The 15,819-nt window shown below is 45.7% G+C and overlaps 1 protein-coding gene across 1 annotated transcript in view; it reads left to right on the forward strand.

Moving 5' to 3' along the window:
- Positions 1-10,968: 10,968 nt before the first annotated feature.
- Positions 10,969-15,819, forward strand: part of MARCHF4 (membrane associated ring-CH-type finger 4) — a 77,387-nt gene continuing 72,536 nt past the window's right edge. Inside the window, exon 1 of the mRNA XM_008145188.3 lies at positions 10,969-11,490. Coding sequence (XP_008143410.1) covers positions 10,969-11,490 — 522 coding nt within the window. The remainder of the gene's footprint in view (positions 11,491-15,819) is intronic.

Below are 15,819 nucleotides of genomic sequence, written 5' to 3' on the forward strand. Positions count from 1 at the left end.
TACTATCCAAGAATATTTCTCAGATAGAGTTATGGCCTTGAAATGATCAGATAAAGGGGACCTAAGACAGAAAAGTGATGTTCATGAGGACTCTTACTAGAGGAATAAAAGATTTAGGAAAGAGATTAGCAAAAAATTATACCTATCTTTCTTTTGCTCGTTGTATCAATAAACAAAGAAAGAAAATAAAAAAAGAGGATTCCTTAGAAAACTTTATAGTTAGGTCCTTCAGGATTTTTGCTTTTGGGAATTAATTGTAGCTGTTCCTTATTGAAAACAATTTTGCAACCCATCTCTAGGGAAGCATGAATGGGAATACTCTCTGCCTTGAAAGAGAAGTTCCATACAGCCCTTCCGTCTGCAAGCAGGCAGGGTCTTCATTTGGGTCACTGTCTCCCTGTGTGGCTTCTCTCTTTCATGGTTCAATAAAAACCATTTACGGGTTTAAGACTACTTATTAATCTTAACCATCTTCTCCTTTCAGCCTTCTGTCACCCATCACTCCAAATCCCAAGGATCGACAGGTCATGTCTCTGTATCTAAGTTTGGAAAAAAGCCAGGTAATGAGGCCAGTGTCCCCAAATCTAAAGGCACTTTGTGTAATAAATCACAGTCCCTCAAGGTTACTAGGAAACCTGAGTTTAAAGGGATTACATTGGAAACCAAGGTGCTAAAGTGACCCCATTTTCTTGACTGAAGAAGATAATATTTTCTAATAAAAAAAGATTGACAAAGTAGGTGGCCTCTATTGCTCACATATTCATATACCTATGGATGAGAACACAGTGCCCGCTCTTACCCATATTCCCAAGCATGTGCACATGGGTCCCCACACTGGGAACAGCAATGAGAGGATCTGCTAATTAGCATCATGTTTACACATTTATTGTCAACTATAATTACTTGTTTATTAGAACAGAATCTTTCCTGTTTATTGCAGTCATTATGGTCTGTCAGTAAGAGATAATGTTCTTGAATTTCACGAATATGTGTGAATTGCACAAATCTTGCCAGCCTTAGCCAGGACCAACTCTCAATGAAAACGTTTAGAGAAGATAATTCTCAAGAAAGCATGGGATTTTATTTCGGTTAACAAGAAGTTATCCTGCCCAACAGAACTGCAAATAATCTCTTACCCAAGGAACTGGCAACAAACGCCTTAGTTCCCACTAGTCCATGTTTCTCTTCCAGTGTTAATGCCAGGCACTGTGCTAGGCAATTACTTGGTATGTGTGTTCTCAGTCCATTTTCACCACAACCTTCCAAGGGTCCCATCTTCTAGATAAGGACACTAAGGCTCAGAGAGGTTAGGTGACTTGCATTAAGGGACATGCCTCGGATGCATACCCAGGCCTTTCTTACACAGCCCCTGCTTTGTTCATTCTGCACAAACACACTCACACACCCTACTCACATGCTGTTCCCCACATGAGTGAATTGGAATGCTGGCTGGGCTAGTTTTTCTGAGCACACACCTGCAGGGGTGTCCATAAAGGGAATCTTCTGGGAGATAGGACCAGGAGCCGGAGGTGGAGGCTCGAGGTCATAAAAGGAGAGCAGAGGTAATAACAGCATGATAGGCAGGGCAACCAGTGATGGGAAGACATCATGTTTGCTAAGGAAGTTGAAAAACTCAATGCCTACCTAGCTGGGGGTTTGGAAAACCAAAATTTATTTGTCTGGCTATTGTGGATGGGGTTGGGCAAACAGAGCATTAAAAATCATTAGTTAGGTCCCTGATTATATTTAATCTTTTTTGCTTTTGCAGATGGTTGATGGGGGCGGGGGGCCGAGTTTGTGGCACATAAATGATCCCCAAGGAGGAGTAGGGGGTCGCCACCATCATAATGGGAATAACCAACTGTGACTGAGTGGACTACATGCCAGACGCTATGTGAAAGGCTGTCCACAATTTTCTCCTTTAGTCTTTGTGTCACTCTATGAGATTGGTTCTATTTTGTTTGCAGGAAACAAGCACAGAGAGGTTAAGTGAAGTGGCCAGGTTCACACAACCATGAGCCATCCAATCAGAACTCCGTGTCCCACCCTATCTGCTGTAACAGACTCTGAGACACACCCACGTACTAAGTACCTTTTACCATCTGGACTCCGGTCAATGAGAATGCATCCTGGATTTCAAGAGGCAACTTTGTGTTTTCTTACATTTTTACATTGAAGTATTTGGTATTTACTTACACAGAGCAAAGTGCACAAATCTTAAGTGGGTAGCTTAATGGATTTTCACACAATTATATATTCATGTAATGGCTCTCTATAGCCATAACTATATGAATCTGAAAAGGTAGAAATGATAAACACTGCAGGAAATGTAGGTACAATTTTTTTTTTAATCTCCAAGTAATATTACTCAGAGCATGTGATCCAGCATGCCCATGGATGGTGTTATAGCCATCTTGTTATAATTCATAGATCTCAAGTCTTAACACTTTAGGGGGTTGTGAATTCAGATGCTCGGGGTGTATGAGGTACAAGGTGGCATAAACCAGGGTGCTATGGGGCTCTCGTTTTGTTTATATCCATTTCGCTTCACATCTCAGGCATAGGTAAACTTTTGTGCTTTCCACACAGGGAAACCCTGACATATCTTGTGAATTTCCCAAGGGAAGGAGGCTACATAAGTTCAAGGTTTTATTATTGCTATGTATGTATCTAAAAATCAATAGTTCTATCTGTCTGGCTATCATCCTACATGTGCACATTGGGTAGCCATTTCAAACAGGCCTTTTTAAAGCCACATTGTATTAAGTGGGCTCTCTATTAAAATGGGTTATGTGTGCATGGCTAAAGTTTGCAGGATATGAGTATCAGCACACATGTGAACTGGGGGAGTTTGTGGTACAAATACAGATTACATTTCTATTTTGGGTGATGTATGTATGTGTACACATGCATCGAAGACGCCTAGAATTCTATGATTGGTCATATGTCACTGGGACAAGATGATATGTTACCAAAGAGGGCAGAGCTTTTTCCCTGTGATGGACAAAAGCCCTTATGCTCTGGGACCAGATTGGGATGGACACATCAGAGGCACATCCAGAGGAGCCTGGGGAATCTTCGGCTGAGACCACCTCCCACTTTGTCCCAGCCTCACTCTTCACAGGCAACTGCCCTCTCAGCACAATGGAAAAGCCGATTCTGTCTTTCATGTCCACTGCTTTATTTTAGGCTTTTTGAATATTTAATAATACCATTTGTCTTCCCAGAAAAAGAGCTCAGAGAAGCCTGCGCAGTCATCGGTACAGGAGATGAGCAGCAGGGCTGTGGCTGACATGGGGCAGGCTGGCCAGCCATTCCCTCCAGGAGCATCCCAAACTGCAAACTCCTACAGAGGGCTCTGGACTGAGGCTGTGCCAGAGAGAGGAGGCCACAGAGGTGGCTTCAGGCACCAGTCAGCAGCCTTAGAGAGGAAGAGGAAGTGCTGAGTGGGTATCAAGTGACCAGAACATGAAGTGAGAAGGAAACCAGAGATGTATTTTCTACCCACACATGCAGGTTTGGCTCAAATTCAGGTGAATGCTATGTATTTGATAGACTGGAGAAGTTGGAATGAACCACATTGCTCTTCTGATCCCAAGCAGACATTTTATAGACTGGGAAATGGAGGCCCAGATTGTAGCCAGTCCCTGAAGTCATACAGCTGATTAGGGGCCAAGCTGTTTCTATAACCCAAGACTCTGTTTCCATTCTTGGAATTGTTAAGTTATGCTGCAGTAATAAATAGCTCCACATTTCCTGTTTCTTAACACGATAAAACACAATAAAAGTTTATTTTGCCCTTTCTCACCACTTAGTTCTGCCAGTCCACCCATATGCTAGTAGGTCATTCCCTATCACGTTACCCTGTTTAGTTTCTTAATAGCACTTATCAACATATGGAATTAAATTACTTGTTTGCCCACTTATCTGTTTTCCACACTAGGATCTGAACTTTGTGAGAGCAAAGCCTTCATCTGGTGCATTCCTGTCCCCAGGAGTGGTCCAGACTCCAGTGGTGAACACATAAATCCCTTCTCTGCACCTTTTCCACGTCACTATCTTGCCTCCTTTGGATATTGGTTTGGAACTTGCTTTTTACTCACTCATGTCTGGAGAAGAAGATCAACTCCTAGCAGGGGTGTGGCCAGCCCTGCTTCTGTGGTGCCTGATAAAGGGAGGGTAGGATCCTGGCTTTGACATTCATCTGAGCCAGTGTTCTCCAATGTGGAGCTCAAGTGCTACCAGTTTCGGTTTCAGAATCGCCCAAGGAACTAGACAAAACAAAACAAAACACCAACCCCAGGTCCCATTCCAGACAAATAAGTCAGAATCTCTAGAGGTAAGAATCTACCCAGGAATCTTTTAATAAGCACCATGGCGATCTTTAAGGCACACAGGCTGGAAAGAAGCTCTCCCAGGTCTTAAGCTCAGCCCACCAATCACACACACCAAAATACTTATTTTTCCTGGTGAGCACTCACATTACATTTGCATTGTCTTGTGAATGATCAAACTCTGTTTGAGTACCTTGAGGTGCAGAGAGCATGGGCACAGTGGTTGATGTAACCTGATCTGTGAAGGAACATCCCATCACTTTTGCTGTATTCTATTTATTAGAAACAGGTCACTAGGTCCAGCCTACATTTAAAAAGAGGGTCTTACACAAGGGCATGAATACCAGGAGGTGGGGATTATTGAGAGCTTTTAGAAGCTATCTGCTACACCTTAACCTGAATTTTGAACTATCTTTTCGCATGGGACATAGTATGTCAGACAGATAATAGCTGTATGGGGTACTGTATCTGGTACCTGAAATTTTAATTTAAAATTCAGTGTTGCATCCTAAGAACAGCATAGACTTTAGGTTGAGAGAAGCTGCAATTAGAATCTCAACTTTGGTGTTCACCAGCTATACCACCTTAGACTTAGTTTCTCTGAGCTTGTTATCTTTTTATCCAAAAATAATGTGGAAAATACCTACCACCTAAGTAGTTTTGAGGACTGAAAAACCACTTGCTCAAGGCACATGTATAAATGCAGATTTCCAGGTTGCTCCCCAAGAAAGCCTTATCCAGTAAACTTGGGGTGACTCCTTAAGAATTTTTAGTTTTAATAACTGCACAAGTGTTTCTAAGTACACATGAATAGGTGTGTGGCTCAGTACACGGTAGCTATTAATAATTTGCATGAGAACAGTAATTCTGTAATTATCTATTATTTTTGTTGTTGTTAATCCTCACCCGAGAATATTTTTCCATTGATCTTTAGACAGAGTGGAAGGGAGGGGGAGAGACACACAGAGAGAAACATCAATGTGAGAGAGACACATCCATTGGTTGCCTCCTACACTCACCCTGACTTGGGCCAGGGATTGAGCCTGCAACCGGGGTATGTACTCTTGACTGGTATCAAACCCATGACTCTTCGGTCCACAGGCCAATGCTCCATCCACTGAGTCAAGCCGGCTAGGGCTCTGTAATTATTTTTAAAGAACTTTATGTTTGAAGGGAGTCAACTGCAATAGGATGGAGAGCAAAGCAAACTGTATTGAGGATTAGAAGATGTACAAGTTCTAGCCTTTGTCTGACACATACTTTGCTATAGGATCTTAGGTACAGAACTACCTAATCTTTCTGGCTCACTTTCCCCCCCAGCCCCTGTAAAATGCCTGCTAGCCTGAATACTGTCTGTCTAGGTAAAGAAGAAACAATAGCTGCTAGCATGGGATCCTTTTAGGGCTCCCCTGGTTGGAGAAACCAGTGCAATGGCCTCCATAATAATTCTTTTAGAAACTTTGTGTCTCTTTTCTTTCTGCAGACTATTCCTTGGTGGCTCTCATTCCTCTGCTGCTCTAATTCACATGACCCCAGCATCTCCACATGTAATGAAATATATCTGAAAACAACTTCATTTAAAAGAATAAATCTATTAAGGAGCTGAGAACTTTCTGGCATGAAATGAAAAATATTGATTGTTTCTCACCTGTTAGCAGTAAAATCCCATCCAGTTAATTAACCTGCTCAGAGATAAAGTTTATTTCTGCCCTTCACCTTCAGCTCCAAATCTTTAAACCCATTAATACAAGTACCTGGTCAATGAATAAATCTCCCAGAGTGGTGTTCGGGGTCTTCTTTGATCTGGCTCCAGCCTAACTTTCTGACTTCACTTCCAGCTACTTACCTTCAAGTACCTTCCACTCTAGTTGAATGGAAGAACTAATGTATCCAGCATTCCCACTCCCACAAATATGCTTCCATCCTCTGAATTCTACATATTTTAACTCAGTTCAGATGTTACTTATTGAAAAGGGCTTTCCTAGAGCTCTGGCATCTTAACCTTCCCACTTCTCTCCTAACTGCTGCCCAGTTGTAAGCATTAATTATCACCTTATTCTAAACACTTCCACAACTTTGAATACCTTTGTAGCATTTATTATTTTTACCTTCTATTATGCTTATGTAAACATTTATAGTACTAGACCCTTGAGAATGCAATTCCAATTTATTTTTGTGTCCCCCACATCTCCCAACACAATGCCTTGCCTATGATTAGTGTTCAGTAAATATTTTTTGAATGCTTAAATGGAGACTCATTGATTTAACATTTTCTTTATTGTGGCTTTTACTCTTGGGGCTCACAACCGCTATTTCATCAGCAGCACAAGGAGGCTCTAACTCAGTGAAGTGCTTTTCAGGATTTACATTATATTTAACACAGAACTCTCAAGCCTTTCAGTCTTTCTGAAGACAGTCCTGTGGTTGCTTCCCATCCTTAGCAGCTTTCTGTTTCTAGAAATCCTGATTTCAGTGGGAGGGTCGGGAAAGACAGTCTTCTTATGGATATTACCCCTTCCTATGACTCTGAATACAGACTTCATATGGCTTTTCTATCTCCTGTCCCAATTTACTTGCATGCCACACTTGGAGCTAGCATTTTACCAGCACAAAAACAGATAGTTGACTTTAGGTAAAACAGATATTCCATCATGTATGAGAGCCCGCACATGTATGTGTCTAACTTGAAGGGGAGAAATATGGTAGCTTCACTAAACAAAAAGGCCATTCATTCATTCATTCATTCACTCACTCAATCAGCATTCATTTTCTTGGTCACCCACCAGACTTTACCAGTAGGTGCTATATGATGTGCTGATGGTTCAAATACAAATAGTGATTCCTGCCTTTGAGGAGCTCTGAATCTTGTAAAGGGCGATTAATGTATGATGAGACCATTATTATACAGTGAGATTTGCACAACAACAGAGGCAGGCACAGGGTGATGTGGAGCCCAGAGAATTTGCTTTGAGAACAGACGGATTTTTTTTTAAACAAAGAAATTCTTTTTACAGCACAGTGGTCATGTGTGGATACCAATAATATACACATTATTTTGTACTTATTAATAGCATCAGCATCATCTTCAAATCCCTCACTCTGGGCCAGGTCTCCACTGCCTTGGTGGGCACTGAAGTATGATTCAAACAAGCAGCCACATGGGCTTAACCAAGACCTAGACTTAGGTCCTTGCTCCTGAGAGCTTGTAAGAATGAATCATTCAAGGAGATGGCAGCAAAGGGGGTAATTTTCTCTTGATTCATAGGGCTGAACTTCATGCCAATGATATTTTGGTGCAGAGATTTTGAATGCTATTCTGTCCATGGCTCCACCATTTCTAAGGACATTGCTACAGCTGTATGGATGACTCATTGGGATAGCTTGTGCAAGTCTAAGGCCCTGGAGGTGTGTGTGTGTGTGTGTGTGTGTGTGTGTGTGTGTGTGTGTGAGAGAGAGAGAGAGAGAGAGAGAGAGAGAGAGAGAGAGAGAGAGAGGCCTTTGAAGAGAGGCAAGAAAGCAATGCTGCAAACATTGAGCATTTGTACAGACCACTTTAAGTTTTCTTTTTCTTGCTCATCACATTTGGGGACTAATTTTCTACTTTTCTGCTCACTAGGAACTTTTTGAGGAGAATGGAGTAGGGTGACATGAGTCAGATAAAGAATAAGAAAAGAAATTTCAAATCCATTTCAAATTACCTTTTGTCAGTGGCTCAGCGAAAGGCTGGAGATGCTGGTTAAGATGAGGCTGTAACATTACTTTAGATTCTTATGCTCCACAATTGAAAGAGGTCTATGGCTTGGAGTAATTAATGATGACTCTGGTGATAGAGGTGGTGGTCATAATCCATTCAACAAATATGATTGAGCACCTACTACATGCCATCACTGACCTAGACACATGGGATCGAAATGGACCCCCTTTAGTAAAACTCTGCCATTGGAGCTTAAATTCTAGAAGAAACTGGCAAAAATGGTGCTAGAATTCTCCTTCTTGTTTGAAGTATTTCCTTCTCATAAGTTCCTAGTCATGAAGGGCTTGTTCTCCATTAAGTGCCAGTATCGGCTTGAGATTCATAAAACTTTATCTCTTCCAAAGCTTGAAGATTGTTATCTGCTTAAAATGTTTATATGAGCAGAGCAATGGACTCTGGTTCAGATGTAGAAGTCTGTGTATGTGCGTTGAGGGGTGGGTGGGGTGGTGATAGTGTACAGTGGGAAGAAATTCTACAACCCTACTCTCCACTGATACTTTCCAGCTGGGGGAAAATACACCTTAATACCCGAATTGCTCCCCTCCAGCCCACTCGCCTTTCCCCCCTCTGCCTCCACTTCGCTCCCTCCTCCCTTCCTTTCTAAATCCCTCCCTCTCCTCCTTCCTTCCCTTCCCTTTGGTCCCTCCCCACCCCCTTCCCTCGCTCAGTTCTTCTCTCCTCTGGCTCCCTTTCTCTCTAGCCTCTTTTCCTCTCATCCTCTTTCCCTCCTCTATCCCTCCGCGTCTGCGCCAGGCCCCCACCTGCAGGGCACCCGGGGTCTGGGTGGGAGCTGTCCACTCGCCTGGGGTGCTGAATGCAGCAGCAGCGGCGGCGGCGGCAGAGATAACTGGGAGGTTTCTTCGCTCCACGAACACTGTTTCTAGTCCTCAGACAGTCAACTCACAGCCCACGCCACCTCTCCTCCAGCACCACCCCTTTGGGACCTGAGCCAAGGGGGCAGCGGTCGAGGCGGCGGGTGCTGAGCAACGGCGGAAGACGAGACAACACCTGGCAGCAGCCTGGAATCTGATTTGCTTCCTCTCCCCTGTTAGAAGAGATATATTTATATACGGTTTTGGGGAGTCGCGAGAACCAAGCCGGAGCCAAGTGCGGACTACATCCCACCTGGGCCACCCTGCTTCGATTCCCTCTCCCCACCTTCAACCGGCACCGCAAACCAGCCTTACCTCGTTGCATCTGCGGAGAGAGGTAGCAACAGCGAGCCCAGCCAGCCAGAGGCGGTGGCGAGAAGGGAGTGGCGGCGTGGGGGCTGGGGGCGAAGAGAGCCGGAGAGGCCGCCCTTGGTGGGGGGTAGCGGGGGCAGAGCTGCGGTGAGGACCCCGCAGCCGCCCTCCTTCGCTCCCACCCCTCCAGGAGCACTCTTTCCGATTATTTGAGAACCGAATCATTTCTCTTCCACTAGTACCATCTCATTTTTTATTGCCTCCCTTTCCCACTCCTCAGCCTCCCCCACCCTACGCCGGCCTCGCCTCTGGTTGCATGGCAGCGCTGCCCCGGCGCGGGGGCTCAGGGCCAGCCCCCCGGGAAGGAGGAGGATCATGAAGCCTGGAGTCGCAGCCACGCCGGACCGCGAGCGGCAGCCAGAGGAGCCCCCGCCCCGGAGACACCCAGACGCCGACCAGCAGTCGCCACCGCCTTCGCAGCAGCCTCGCCGGCCGCGGGCAGACCCAGAGCCAGACCAGGACGACGACCACCGTCCAGCGGAGGACGAGGAGGAGAACGCGAGGCCACGCACCCGCCCGGACCTGCCCTTCTCCCGGCCCTCGCCCCTCGCCGGAAGGGACCTTTGATGGAGCCCAGGGGAGGGGTCCGAGGATTTACAGACTGTCGCAGGGTGGGCTAAAGGCTGAGGTCATGTAACTACTTCCTTCTGTCTCTTTCTACACGCCCTTCTTCTCTACCCCCTTTCTCTGCTCCACTGCCTCCCGCCCCCACCCCCACCCCCTTCCTCCTTACACACCCTTCTTCCAGGAAGAAGGCGCTTTGCGAGGGTTAAAACATCTTTTCTTTTCCCCCTTTCTTTCCCCTTTCTCGGTTCCTTATTTCCCCACCTTTATTCTCCCGATTAGCTTTCCCTTGTTTGTGCAGCCCTTCGGCTGCAGCGGCAAAGCACAAGACCCTTGGCCAAGTTCACCTGTAATCCCTTCCCCCCATCCAACTGCTCTCTTAAAGCAACACCGGTGCTTCTGGGGTTAATTGCCCCAGTTTTCTGCCCAGGAGAATTAAAACTTGTCCCAACCCCCTCTCCTTCCTACCTTACCTCCCCCCCCCCTCCAGATCCCCCCTCTCACAACCGATTTCTGGCTACCTGAGGAAACAATATTTTCCCTCTCACACATGCAGTCTTCAATTCTTCATTGAGCTAGTTTGCCCTAATCCCAGCTCAGTCCACTCCAAATTTGATTTATAATCTTCCCCACCTTTTTATATACAAGAAGAAAGGTTGCCCATTGTCTATGAATTTGAGAACAACCCAATAATCCTCTCCTGGGGAACTTTCTAACAATTAGACCTACATCTCAAGGCCCTAGCAGACTATCCTCAACATTTTTTTTATCCCCCTCCCTCTACCAGTGCCCCCAGGTCAAAGGCAGAAAGGAGGCACCCTGAGCAAAGCCTAAGGTTGGGGTGAGGTGGGGTCGAAGCAAGAGAAGCTTTTATTGTTGGGCTTTCCAGGTAAAGTTCAGAATCAGTGACTCGAAGTCTCCGGCCCCGGGGGTAATTTATTTGCTACTTGGAGGAACCAGTGAGAAAGCAGACTCCCGCATAACACAGATACTCTGTGGACCCCTCAAAACCATCCTATCTTCTACAAAGACTTCAGCTGCCCCTCCCGGGCTCTCCGCTTCCACTGGGCACATGCTGATGCCCCTGAGTGGGCTGCTTTGGTGGTGGTGGTGCTGCTACTGCTGTGCCTGGTACCGCTTTGGACTGTGCACCCCAGCTCCCCAGATGTTGCGCCACCAGGGTCTCCTCAAGTGCCGCTGCCGCATGCTCTTCAATGACCTGAAGGTTTTCCTACTTCGGCGCCCCCCTCCAGCACCCCTGCCCATGCACGGAGACCCCCAGCCCCCAGGTTTGACCGCCAACAACAATACCCTTCCGGCTCTGGGTGCCGGAGGGTGGGCAGGCTGGAGGGGCCCTCGAGAAGGGGTGGGCAGGGAGACCCCTCCTCTGCCACCTCCACCACCTTTGCCACCTTCTTCTGTGGAAGATGACTGGGGTGTCTCAGCCACAGAGCCACCTGCCTCACTGCTCAGCAGTGCCTCCTCAGATGACTTCTGTAAGGGGAAGGCTGAGGACCGCTACTCACTGGGCAGCAGCCTGGACAGTGGCATGAGGACCCCGCTGTGCCGAATCTGCTTTCAGGGGCCAGAACAGGTAAGGCCATTTCCTCCTTTTCCTGCTTCCTTGTAGTGTCTCCAGATCTCGCAGATTGCTACTTGCCTGCTTGCTCTGGGGAACCATTATGTTGTGTCTAATGTGAGGACTGTAAGTTTCAAGCCTCTCAGTGATGTTCCTTTTGGTTAAGTTTGCCCCAAGAGGGTCTGGTTCCTGGTGGAGCCTGTTTGGTGGCTCGGTTGTATCCCAGTGTTTGCATATTCCTTCCAAAGCTAGTATCTTCAGTTCCATGTGAAAATTCCATAAGTGTCCTCAAAATAGAAGATCCAGAAGTCAGGAGCAATGAAATGAAGGAACTTGGTGGTCCATTCACACTTGTTGTGAAGATGTCCCTTTGTCTGATTTATTGTGAGTGGCATTTTCCCCAGCTCGTCTTCAGTCCCAGATTCAAACTCCTTCCCTCCATGAAAGTGAGCAGAGATCTTGTCCACCTTCCCTATTCTTATAGACTGAAACCCAACGAGCCTGTGCCCGTTCCTTCATGTGGAGACTGTTCCCTCCCATATTACATTGCCTTCTCAGCAATGTGTTTTAATCACTGCAGAGGAAATGGAGAAGGATTCTAGGTCTAAGGAGACTACAGTTTGCTAAGACACTTCTTGGCAGACTTGTGTTTCCTAGGTTGAAAGCAGGTAGGTAAGTGGGGTGAGAGTGAATTTAAGGGAAACAGAGGAACTAATAGAGAACCTTGTTATATCTATTCCCCTTCTCAGGCCTGAAACACATCAACCTAGATTGTCCCTTCCACTCTCCCCATCCAGGATAGAGGATGGCAAGTACCTCACAGACCAGAGTCTTCCTGAGTCTGAGAGTTCTCACTACCCCATTCATTCAGATTTTCACAGACATACTTACCCCACCCCTTTGAGCTACACTTTCAATCTAGTGTCTGCAGTGCTGGATAGCATGTTCACATTCTTCCAGAGTCATATTGTGGCAACTCTTTCCACAGAATCCCAGATCTGAACATCAGATCTAGTTAGTCATTCTGGGGAAAGAATACTCACTTGGGCCCTGGGCAGGGTTATGTTATCACATCAGCCACTTCTTTGTGGTTTTCCTGGAAGTGGAGGGAAGCCTTCTAGGTGCTGTCTGAAAAAAATGGCCATGCTGGTGTCCCAAGTAGTCCTGGTTCTTGTTGGGAGCTTGCTCTGTAAGAGGCAGGCTTGGCTGACATTTTCATTCATTTATTTCTGCTCTGAGTGGGGAAAGCACTTCATGGACAGATGATGACTGAGGCCACACCCTGGGCATTATGAAGGAAGGTGATGTAGATATCCGGATGAATACATATCTCTGAGAGTTTGAGGGCTGGATTCCTTCTTGTGATGAGGATTGCCTGAAGTCCCAAATAAAGTACTGCCCAGAGTTGAGGACTTCGGTTAGGGGAGAAGGTCCAGGGTCCCTGCTCCATGCCCTTATTCCAGCCCTCCGCGTCACCTCCAGTGCTGGGTCTCCAGCAGAGACACAAGACAGAGTGGCTTGGCTGAGAGCAAGAGGGAACCTCACTTTGGGGACCACTTGGTTAGGATCTTGCCCCAATCAAGAGCCTCATCCATTCCCAAACAAGGAATTACTTAGTTTCTTAAGTTCTTAAGCTATTTCTTTCTTCTCCTATATGGGCTGGCTCAGGGCTGCATGTCACAGGGGCTGCTGGGAGTACCCTAGTACATAGAGAACAGCATGACTTGGAGCCTATTTTGATGGGTGTGTGCAGTCCAAATAGCTTTATGTCACTGGATTACTTTTCCACTTCTGTGATTTCAAGCCACCTTTTTCTGCTCACCCTCCTTTTATCATATTTGTTGAGAAGACCCAGGAGATAATGAGCATGAAAATGCCTTGGAAGGGATTAATTAATAATTGCATATATTAGGATCATGAAAAAGCAGTATTTTCTTGAGAAAAGAAAAAGAATGACATCATTAAGCATATTGTGAAACACTTCGTGTGCTACAGGGTTGGGTCAGAGATTAAAAGATTTTCTTTCTCGCTTATTATTCTCATGAAGAAAGCATTGACTAAAAAAGCTAACAACACTGAGAGAGGAATGGGCTCTGTTATTATGTGGGAGAAATAGGATATTGTGACAGCATTAAGACTGGATCAAATCAAGTATTTCCTGTATATTATCATTACATTTTGAGGTTTGCTTTATCTGTGCAGGAGCTAGGAGATTATAATGAGAACGTGTTATAGAAGTATTAAAAGCAATGTAGCTTAGATGTGGGGAACGCATTTCCCCGCTTTTTCTTCATTTCCCCCCACAGCATTTCAATAAGGAAGGGAGACAAAAGAGGGAGGAGATAGGGAAAACTTTCTAGAGAAGGGAGAGGGAGAGTGGGGGTGGAGAGAGAAGCTGAGATTTCAGTATCTTAGTTTCTTTCTGCTCAGGAAGAGAGCTGTCCAGCAGTTGTCCACATGTGACCCTGAAAGGCGTGCAGACAGACTGTAATCTCAGGGCTGAATGTCTTGGTCTTTTCCCTGCAGTCAAACAAAGGGACCAAACTGCTCCCCAGTCATCTGCCACTACTCCAAGGGCTAAAAGACTGCCAAACACGAAGATATGGTCTCTTCCTGCCAATATATGTGGTGAGGGACAACTGAAAGATCCAGCTAGTGTCACATATTTATATAGGATTTCGCACCAGTCATTCATAAATGCATTAAATACACATGAACTCAGCATTTACAGTGTGCCAGATGCTGTTCTAGGCACTGAGTATCCAGGAATAGACAAAACAGTTGAGATCTCTGCTCTCTTGAATTTGACAGTCTAGTGGAGATACAGAAATTGACAAATAAACTACTAGATAAATCAAGTGATTTCAGATGGTGTTGACTGCCTTGATAAAAGTAAAACAGGAAAATGAGTTAAATAAGAATGAAAGAGAGGGGGGGCTTGGGAAAGATGCAGCTACATTAGATACAGTGATCAGGAACAGCCTTCCTATGAAGGTGCCCTCTGAGCTAACACCTACGTGGTGAGGAGGACCCCCTGATGCATAGGTCTGGGGAAAATCATTTCAGGGGCGGGGAACAGCAGATGCAAAGGCCTCAGTGTGAACAAGCTGAGCACGTTTGAGAAACAGGAGGAGGGCGATGAGCAGGTGTGAACAAATGCTTTGAGAGACAACTTGGCTTCACCCTAGAAAGCTGACCAAGTACCCACTCTCCTCCTCTCAGCCATCCATTCAGGTTGGATCAGGGTCAAGGTCCATAAGAGTGTGAGACAAGAGCCCAATCATCAATCCTTCATTCTCCAGTTCTAGTTCACTTTGAGGGACAGTGAACCCTGGTGGGTTAGCGGAGGTCTCTGAAGCCAGATGGTCCCAGTTCAAGGTCTGAACAAATTGTATAGCCTCTCTGTGCCTTGGGTCCTCATTTTTAAAGTTGGAATAATGATGATAGCCCACAATTTATAAGGTCATTCTGAGCATCAGTGCTGTCACAATGTGTTGTTGTCTCAAATGCAAGAGAATGCTCCCCCTGCCTCGTTTAAAAGGAAAAATGTGCCCTGGCTCCCAGTCTGGCAGGAGGAGCGCTATGGTTGTGGTCTGGCTGTGTTAGTGGGTTGTTTTCTTGTGCACTCACAATGGTCTAGGCACAGTGCTGCTCCTCTGCTTCCACAATCAAAAATATTAAGTGCCCACCTATGCCTGCTGCTCTGCTGAGCAAAGTGTAAAGACCCATGACCCATGTGGTCCTGGCCTCTGGGAGTTGCACAATCTAACCCAGACATCACGGAGGCTGATAGAGATCAAGAACACACAGACAGCAAGTCGAAGTGAATTGCAGTAATATCGGCTACAAGAAAGGGATGTATGTTTAAAGGCAGCTAGTGTGTGGGGTGCCTATGCAAAGAGGCAAGTGGGAGAATTTGCTACTTTTTCTCTAATTAGTCAGAGAAGGCTTTTTCAGTGTGGATGCTGGATACCAAATGAGGTGAAATAGACTAAGTTTAGAAAGCTAGAAGCAGCCTGGCTATGTTGCTCAGTGGTTTAGTGTTGACCCATGCACCAAGAGGTCACCAGTTCAATTCCCAGTAGGTTGAGTCCCTTTGTTTGGTCTCATGCCTGAAGGATGTACAGGAGGCAGTGGATTGATGTTGATGTTTCTCTCTCATTAGTGTTTCTATATCTCTCCCTCTCTCTAAATAAAAAAAAAAACATATTAAAAAAGAAAGAAAGCTAGAAGCATAAGAGATGTGAGACACATGGGTATCTCAACAAAGAGGTAAAACCGGCTCCTAGGCTGGGCTAGCAGTGGAGCACTTTGAGGTGGATACAGAAATAAAACCCATCATGG

This window comes from Eptesicus fuscus, chromosome 11, assembly GCF_027574615.1.
Source record: "Eptesicus fuscus isolate TK198812 chromosome 11, DD_ASM_mEF_20220401, whole genome shotgun sequence".
Taxonomy (NCBI): Eukaryota; Metazoa; Chordata; class Mammalia; order Chiroptera; family Vespertilionidae; genus Eptesicus; species Eptesicus fuscus.